General features: G+C 42.0%; 1 protein-coding gene across 1 annotated transcript; it reads left to right on the top strand.

Moving 5' to 3' along the window:
* The first annotated feature begins 2,228 nt into the window (after positions 1-2,228).
* On the top strand, positions 2,229-5,153 carry elfn2a (extracellular leucine-rich repeat and fibronectin type III domain containing 2a). The gene has a single exon (XM_053492971.1). It carries the CDS (start codon positions 2,229-2,231, stop codon positions 4,968-4,970), a length of 2,742 nt encoding a protein of 913 aa, XP_053348946.1. The 3' UTR covers positions 4,971-5,153.
* Positions 5,154-10,000: the final 4,847 nt, after the last annotated feature.

The following is a 10,000-nucleotide window of genomic DNA, read 5'->3' as shown; positions in this document are numbered from 1 at the left end:
CAGAAATTGTTTGGTTATGCAAAGCAATTGTTTCAGCAGCTGTCTGAGTGGCTGGTCTCAGACGATCTTGGGGGTGAACCTGCTGTATGTGGAGGTCCTGGGCTGGTGTGGTTACACGTGGTCTGCGGTTGTGAGGCCGGTTGGATGTACTGCCATATTCTCTGAAACGCCTTTGGAGACAGCTTATGGTGGAGAAATGAACATTTAATGCACGAGCGACAGATCTGGTTGACATTCCTGCTGTCAGCATGCCAATTGCATGCTCCCTCAATGCTTGTGGCATCTGTGGCATTTTGCTGTGGGACAAAACTGCACATTCCAGGGTGGCCTTTTATTGTGGGCAGTATAAGGTACACCTGTGCACTACTCATGATGTCAAATCAGCATCTTGATGTGGCACACCTGTGAGGTGGGATGGATTATCTAAGCAAAGCAGAAGTGCTCACTATCACACATTTAGACTGATTTGTGAACAATGTTTGAGAGAAATGGTAATATTGTGTATCTGGAATGAATTTTAGATCTTTAAGTCCATCTCATGAAAAATCGGAGCAGAAACAAAGGTGTTGCTTTATATTTTTGTTGAGTGTAAATAGGAAATACAAGGTGTATATTTTAAATGAATAAAACAGTCAGTGACGTGCTATTATAGGAAAATTATCAACACATGAGTGGTGACAGTAGCACTGGTTCGCTCAGTAGTTTACTGTAACACACACCGATAGTGTTTATTACTGTGTGTATTCACTTTAACAGGTGTATTGTGCTGTGTGTTAGGGGTTTTACTCTTCTTGGCAAAGGCGACCGACTCTTCTGTATCTTCTATTTTGTTAAAGGCACTGTGGGAGGAGTGAGGGTTAAATGTTACACCGTGTTAATTAGATTATAGTAATTATGAACCAACTCACAGACACACTAAAGCATCAAGCATGAAACACTGAAAAAAAAACTGCGTACACATCTACACCAACACTCAAAAGTTTATACACCCATTTTAGTTTCAATTGCATTTTATATATAGTGATGTCACAAACAGTCATTGTCACAAAGCAGCTTTACGGAATCAGTATGAAATGTGTGAGAAAATATGTATAATTCATAATGATTTTTTCAGAAACATCAGGAACATCTTTCCTGATGTTTATTTCTTTCTACACTGTAAAACAATACTGAAGGCGTTTATTATCCAAAACACACAATAATCTCCTCTGAACAGTTGATATTGAGATGTTTATCTGCTCCTTCTGCTGAGGCTGGTGACTCTAAATGAACTTCTCCTCTGCAGCAGAGCTCAGTTTAGGTCTTCATAAGAGACAGTTTCATTATGGAGCTTGATGGGTTTTACAAATAAAATACTACTTGACAATACTATTGTTGCAAGAACTTTTCCGGAAAGGCTGACCTTAATGCCTTAAAATAACAACTGACTGTGTTGTTACTTAATGACCTAATGACATATAAGAGTGTAGAAAATAAATCGAAACCTTTGACTGGTACTGTACACCAGTACCTGTCCAGAACCAGCACTGTCCAGCTTGTCCAATTAGATGTTCACTTCCGTTTTGCTTAACAGAATATTTTTCATAAATCAGTTCCTTCAAATATCCAAACCTTATAAACAAATATTGCTGGCTTATAAATGCCACAGAAACACAGGGCTTGTTTTTATTGCGTGCTTCATTTAAATTTTATGAGTTCCGCCTTGTGACTATGAGGCCTCCAAACTCAATTACTCCTTTAAAAAAAACTTTAATTATCTGAAGCAATCGAGCTGCGAAGCATGCACTGTTATTAACATGAGATCGCATGTCATAAATGTGCAGAATTAATATTCACTGTTCAAAACATGAAATGTATTTCCTCAAAAGACTCATTTCTGTCTGTTTGTTTTCCCTTTTTTTCTTACAGACACTTAACTGGCAGACCTGCACAAATATCTTGCCATTTCAAGCCACCTTTGAAGAAGAGTGAGGTGAAAAGGTCAGAGGTCATGAGTCACATCATTGAAGATTGATGTTATAAGGCTATAATGTGAAGCATTTAAAATGGGGACGTTGTTTCACACTTTCTGTCTCCTACAGCATTGAATGCCCTGAGGACATCCATTTCCTGAAACTGTGACTTTCTTTGGCTACCTCTCGATTGAGGCCATGATTTCCTTTTTAAAGTGCTAATCTCTTTTATTTTTGCTCTTAGTCAAAGAAAATCCAATTCATCCTCAGACCAAAATGGCCACTAGAAGATCCAGCCTTTCTAAATCCTCTTCCCAAGCCTTGCCATTCATTTTTCTTGGCCTACTTTTTCTCGCACTACCAACATTAGTGAGGGGTGACTGCTGGCTTATCGAGGGCGATAAAGGATATGTGTGGCTGGCGATCTGCAGCCAGAACCAGCCACCATACGAAACAATCCCCCAGCACATTAACAACACTGTGCACGACCTGCGTCTAAATGAGAACAAGCTAAAGGCCATCTTTTACAGCTCCATGAGTCGTTTTACGAATCTCACTGATCTCAATCTCACCAAAAACGAGATCTCCTACATTGAGGATGGTGCTTTTGCAGGACAGGCTAACCTTCAAGTGCTACAATTAGGCTACAACAAGCTAACAAACCTTACGGAAGGGATGCTACGAGGCCTGGGAAGAATGCAGTGCTTGTTTTTGCAACACAACCTCATTGAGGTGATTGCCACCAATGCTTTTTGGGAGTGTCCCAGTCTGAGCAGCCTTGACCTGTCCTCCAACAAGCTGGCCAGGCTGGACCACTCCACCTTCACAGTTCTCGGACGTCTAATGGTGTGTGAGCTGGCTGGAAATCCTTTTCACTGTGGCTGTGAGCTGTATAGCTTCCTCAACTGGCTGGATGCCTTTAATAATGTCACACACACTTATGACAGGCTGCAATGCGAAACCCCGAAGGAACTCTCTGGATATCCTTTACTAAGTCCAATGGCTAGCCACATTCGCAACGCCCACTCTATCTTATCATCTATTTGCAAAGATGGAGTCATTATTCCTGGAATGACCTCCCTGCCTCCAGATTTGGATTCTTCTGGAATAGGTCCGGATATCCCTGACCAGATGGGACCATACCATCAACCCACAACCTCATCAACTGCGATTCCATCCTATAGCCCTAGCATCAGGCTGCATTCTGTTTCTCTTTCATCAGCCTCGTTACTGGTTCAGATCCCTCGACCTTACAGCAAGATGTACATCCTAGTGCAGTACAATAACAGCTATGTGTCTGATATTATGAACCTTAAGAAAAAGAAAGAGATAGTCACACTTAACACACTGAAACCCCACACAGATTATACTTTTTGTGTAGCCTCAATTCGTAACTCACAGCGCTACAACCACACTTGTTTAAATTTTGCCACAAGATCTCCAGGACCTGATGATCTGCGTGCTGGGCCGTCGACCACCACCCACTACATAATGACCATTCTGGGCTGTCTGTTCGGCATGGTCATCGTGTTGGGTTTGGTGTACTACTGCCTACGCAGGCGGCGGATTCAGGAAGAGAAAGAGAACTCTATAAGTGTTAAGAAAACTATCCTAGAAATGCGGTATGGCCCTGAGGCAGCAGCTGCAGCTGCCAAAGACCCCTCAGTTCTGCAAAAACTCCAGGAACAAGTTCACCATCAGCACTTCCACAGCAAGTTGCCCCAGTCCACATCCTCTAGCATGGGGATGCTTCACAGTTCTGCCAACACCAGCTCCTCTCGGCTCTCCACACTTCCCCAGGCTGACAAGTTGTCCACTGCTTTCTCTGAGGCTATGGCCAGCAGTAAGGGAAACTACATGGATGTACGAGGGGAAGAACGTATAAAGGATGGAGCTATGCCAGTTTTAGAGGATGAGATAAGGAGGGAAGTTAATGGAATCGATACAGGAGAAGAGGACTCAGATGATGCTGGCCGAGGATCAACATCTGAGATCTCTACCATCGCAAAGGAGGTGGACAAAGTGAACCAAATCATTAACAACTGCATAGATGCGTTAAAGCTGGACTCAGGAGTTACAGCCACTGCAGCTGAAAACACCTCTTCTTCACCCCCACCATGTAGCAGCTCCTCCAGAGGACTCATTCCACTTTCTCCAATACCAGCAGATACATGTCCAATTATGTCTTCTCCTAAAATCCCCCATCTACCCCCTGTGCCTCTAGTCATGCCTCTGTCAGAAAGACCAGGAATCAGTGGAGGAGGTTTTTTATCCCCACCCTACAGAGACCCGCCTCCTGTTACAGCAGCACGGCCTTTACAGCGGCAGCTGAGTGCCGATGCAGCTGTTGTTGCTCTCAATGTGAAGAACCGTTGCAGTGGCTCCTCTGGAGCACCCAGTAAGACTACTCGTGTCTTTAGCTTGGATGTTCCTGAACCTCGGAGTCCAGATTCCTGCAAGTTTCCAGAAAAAGCCAGTCCTGTTCGGTGCGGGGAGCCCCTTGATAGGCTCCCTCTGGTGGGGGTTCAAGGGGGCAATAACAGCAGGGGAGAAGGTGGCAACGGGGGAGGAGGGGGAGCCGGTGGTGGCAGTGGTGGTTCGGGTGGATGTGGTGGTGTAGTTCCAGCTCAACAGCACCTCCTGGAGGTGCACCCAGACTACCACTGCTCAGAGCACCGACACTCCTTCCCCGCTCTCTACTATGAGGGTGCCGCCGACTCCCCTGCCCAGAAAGCTTCTTTCCTAAAGCCCCTCTCTCGCACCAAGAGAGACACTGCCTATTCCCAGCTCTCGCCACGGCACCACAACTACTCTGGATACTCCTCCAGCCCAGAGTATTCATCTGAGACCACTTTGAAGATCTGGGAGCGTTTTCGTCCTTACAAAAAGAGCCCTCGTCAGGATGCCTACATAGCAGCCGGACATGCACTTAGAAAGAAAGTGCAGTTTGCGAAGGACGAGGATTTGCATGACATTCTTGACTTTTGGAAAGGGGTGTCTGCACAGCAGAAACTGTAATTCTATTGAGAGGCACTATGGCACACGGCTGCAGAGAAGAGGGACGTGATTCTTGAGAAAGCTAAGTACTTTGGTCTTCAAGTGCATCCACAGAGACAAGTGTTTGAATGAAATCTGGATTACACAGAGTACCATGAATAGATCATCAATTGGTCAGAATTGCACAGAAAACTGGGTGCTTAAGGAGAGTTCAGAATGACCAAATTTTATTGCTGAAACTTTTTCTTTGTTTTGGTTATCGTCATTCCAGTTTAATTGTGAAAAAAAACATGCTCAAGTAAGCGATAAGTGGTTTTTGTGTTATCTCAAATAAGTTTAGGGACAACAGTAAGGCTTGATATTTGGTTAATTGTTCTCAGCTTTAATTGAATAGATAAATAGCAGGTTTGAATTTAGCACAGGGCAAATTCTGAAAGCGTGCTCCATCTGTTCACCCGCTCCATTCAATCCAAGCATGTTCACTGACTCGTGACATCTACACATGTTTCTTTCAGTGAATTGGGCTTGCTTTTCATTGCACAGGCAGAGAATTACTGATACTTTACATTCAGGAAGCGTAACAGCTCATATTGTTTATTTATTTATTTGTCCTCTCTTGTAGCACAGCTAGTTCTAATTTATTGCTTTCCACATTTTTGCCTGGGGGATTCGCTATTCATTTGTGATTCCCGGAACGAATGCTACCAAAATGTAAGAGGACTGTAGGGGATTTGAGTGAACAAAGATGAAATTAATAAGAGGATTTTGGGTGTGACAGTGCTCTGTCAGACAAGACACGGGCTTTAAGAAACAGCAGCCTTCGATTTGTACAGTTGTACATCGTAACACAGATACTTATGCTAATGCAAATGCTATGTTTTTGTCATTACTCTGACATGTGTGTTATTTCCAGTTAGTTCTGTGTTGAACGATGCATAAGATGGATGCTAATCTAATGTAGTCTTATTCTTTTAATTGGAATGAGATTGAAAAACTAGTCGTGAGTATTGTGAATATTGATTGTCCAGCTGCAGTAAGTCAACAAGATTTACTAACATTATCTGAGGATTTTATATTAATATTATTGATTATAATTATTTCAATGACCCGGCATGATTGAATACATTTTCTTCTCTTACTGCATTCCTTCTAATCCTATAGCAACTTACACTATCTCTACTTGGAAATTACTTTAAATTTTTATAAAAATAAAGCACTGTTACACAGAAAACTTAGAGAACCTTATCCAGCGTAACCGGGTAAATGACCCATTTGAAGGTAAGGTGTTAATTTGTAAATGTGCTGATATTAACACTGCCACACTCAACATGAGATTAGAATTAATTGTGCATGATTTCAGTGGGGTCAGTACCCATAATGCACCTCAGGAGTCTCCAAGTCGTCCCTAGATGACTGAAATACCAGGAGACCAGGAGGTGCTGGTGATAAGTGGACTAATGAATAAATCATTTGACCAGAATCACACAACAGGCTTCCCAATATGAACTCGGTTCGCTAATGCAGGAATTAATAGTGCTAGCTTGCTTATTAGCTTAGCTTAGTTGTGTTGCGAAAGGTAAAACTTCTGTACTTTCTAGACATCTGACAGTGAACTCACTGTGGTCAGGTTTCAGCCTGGTTAATTACTGTATATTGATCTTTTTGACAAGTGTGTTCAGGGCTTCTGGCATTTAGGACAGTCTGAAATACATCCACCGCAGGTGAAAAAAGTCAGCATGGTGTACGGTGCATACGGATCGATATGGCATAATTGAGAATTGACACAGCCAAAAACCAACAGAGCCAGAATTCCCCTGAGCTCTATTTCTAAACTAAAGTCATCTTAGAGAGTCTAAAGGATGGGTCAGGCTCTGGAGTCATTTCCACCTTAAACAAGTTTCTGTAATTGGATATAAGACCTGGCCGGCGTTACATTGCCCTTACATCAGAGGTAATAAGATTTAATCCCAACATTAATGCGCACGCTTAGCGGGAAGCTAATTCACGCTGTGTAAGATTAAAGCATTGTGTTCATTTTCCTCTTCGGGTTAAATATATAAAACGCACTGGCAGGATTAATGCTGCTACAATGAAATGTAATATGATTATAGTGAAGTTCATTTTCAATTCTCGAATCTGGTCGTTACCCAGAATGCATTTTTGGTGGATGAATCGAAGCACTGCTCAGTGCTTGCATAAGTACCCTGATACACCAACCACACCATCGAGATCGAGTTGAGCTGAGAGTCGCTTTGCACAAACCTTCAGCATTTGTGTAAAGATTAATAAAACTCCACATCAGCGCCCACTAGTCATTATTTACATTTAGGCATTTGGCAGACGCTCTTATCCAGAGCGACTTACAAAATCGCATTATCATAGTCCTATAGAAAGCATGAACCCCTCCCGAGCCGTTTAGTGTGACAGTAAGCCAAGCCGTGCTAATCACCATGTTAACACACGTGTCTTTAAAGGCTGTGTGCAGACCTGAAGCGGTTTCACACCCGAGTCTGCACCAGGACCGACTCACAGGTTTTCCTTTTGATCTGTGGATGCTGCAGAGTGCACGAGATTCATCCCTTACTCTTTTTTTTCTGCAGTTTTTAGCGTCATAATCTCTTTCTTCTCTTGGAAGATTTCCTGCCAAAAAGATTTGTTTTGGGATTTTCCACTTGTACGACTTAAAACAGGAAGTAGCACGGCAAGCCAAACCAATCACGTCACTTGACGTGCAGTGCCAAGAGCCACACTGTATGTTTTGTCCTTTTTAATAGCTTTTAAACGTCCTAACTCTGGAAAAACAGAATCATGTTGGATCACTGTTTCAATGAAGACAGTGTTTAATTTAAAGGAGAAGGTACGGTAGGTGAACTGGACTTGAACTGAGATAGTGTAGGTATTTTGCTCATGGCACTGACGCTTTAATGCAGATGATAAGGTGAGGTTAACAGTGGGAGAGGTTCAGGGTCTGAGGTTTGACTTGGTGTACGGGTCCTGATGAGGCTCGACTTGTGCCTGACGGTGTGGTGTGTCAGGGTGCTTTGCTTTAAACACTCCAAGTACTACAACATCAGCTGATTAAGGCAGCACTGTAAAACCCAGGTTCAAAGCTGATGTTCCGATCTCCTGCTGATCCAAAACTAATCGCACCCCAGAGTTCTGATGATGTGCGTCAGGGTCCTGAATCTCCCTCACACTACTTACAAGCTACCGGATGCTAACTGTGACACAAAATTAAAGAACAATCTACTTCATATGGTGGAATTACACACTGTACACACACGCACACACACACACACTGCACACACACAATGTACACAGACTTGATGCATATACTTTTGTACAAACCTCATGTCTTATAGATGATGTTTACAGAGACTTGTGATCTTAAGTGCTTCTTTAGAACGAGGATCTCAGAGAGAGGAGTACCACACACTGAGAAAACACAAACTATTGATTAATTGATTGATTTTGATCTATTAATTTGTTGATTTATTTATATACCTGTAAACCTATTTGAGTAATTCTGCATTTATTGCTCTTTTGAATCTAATGATCTGTTAAAGACTTACACAAAATGTCTGTTTTTTCCCATAATGCCCTCCTGATTATAAATTAAATATGAATCATAGTTAAATATAAATATTAAATTATTAATGCACAAACACTGTTAACACGGCTATTAATTTGCTCTCAACAAGTCTAACACTGCGTAAATGAGAGTGTGTGTGTGTGTGTGTGTGTGTGTGCAGGTGAGGGTTCCTCGGCTCATCCAACTGGAGAACGCTTTACCGTTTAACCTAATGGCAGAGGTTCCCTTTTAGAGAAAGTATTACGTAGAACATCTTTGGAAACTGTGTGTGTGTGTGTGTGTGTGTGTGTGTCCTTTACGACCTTCCCCCCTCACAGATGAATTAGCGTGTAATGTTTAGCATTAGCGAGGGAATGAGGCTGTTATTTGTGTAGCCCTGGGCGTCTCTCTGTATTTGACAGTAACACAGCTGTAACATTTCCTCCGTCGGCTTTAATCTCCTCTCTACTCGTCTGCAGCCGCAAATGCTCACAAATAAAACCGGTTATTTTATTTCTCTTTTATTTTTTATCGTCTTTTTTCCTCACTGCAAGCAGGTTAGTGTGAGGTTGGACTCAAGTGACTCGCTGCTCTGATATTAAATTAAATTTTCCAGAAAATCTGGTAAGAGAAAGTCACGGTGATGTCATGTCCTTAAACAAGTTTTATTTGGGATTGTTTGCTTGTTGTCTGTCTGTTTGTTTGTTTGTTTGTTTGTTTGTTTATAGATTGGTAATGTCCACCTGTAATATTCTCAGTTGGTCCACAATCTCCAACCAAACTAAATAAATGTCCATTTATTTGGACAGGGTAGCGGAGTGCAGGACTTTATTATATTCACCTGTACCTTAAGTTAAGTTTCATTAGCGCGTCTATTCAGGGTCAGTCCTTCCGTTACGGCTTGTCGTCCTGGACTGTTTTACTTAACTGTCATCATCGTCCCCAAATGTGGGTGTGTGTTTTTAGGTCACTTAAAAAGGTTGTCTTTGCCATAGATGTGATTAGCATTAGCATTAGCCGTAGCTCCTAGCCAAGGTTTGGTTTTCAGGTTCCTGTTTGTATTTAATATTTGTTTTTATTATAGTATTTCCATCTAATTTAATAAATCCCATCTGCAGTTTCCTGCCTTTCCTGCCTCTCCTCCATACGTTTAGGGTCCGAATGAGAAAAGATACAATATTTATTAGCACCTAATAAACAGACCCTACAACACCATACACAGAGTTTACACTTAACCAAATATAGCAAGTTCCTGTGTGTGTGCGCGCACATGAGATGTGTTTCTTATACAGTAAACCCATTTTAAAAGCTCAAATTAAGAAACTGTTATACTTGTGATGGTAAAAAGTGTTCAAGTCGTGAGCTTTATATCTGACTCCAGTCTGCTCCGTCCTGGATTTGATTAAATCCAATTTTTTTTTATTTCAGGGCCAGGTTCAGCTACGAGTAACAAGCAAATGAAGAAAAGAAATATATATTA

The sequence above is a fragment of the Clarias gariepinus genome, chromosome 3 (assembly GCF_024256425.1).
Source record: "Clarias gariepinus isolate MV-2021 ecotype Netherlands chromosome 3, CGAR_prim_01v2, whole genome shotgun sequence".
Lineage (NCBI taxonomy): Eukaryota > Metazoa > Chordata > Actinopteri > Siluriformes > Clariidae > Clarias > Clarias gariepinus.
Note: the sequence above shows the minus strand (reverse complement) of the source record. Positions and strands in the feature narration are given on the sequence as shown.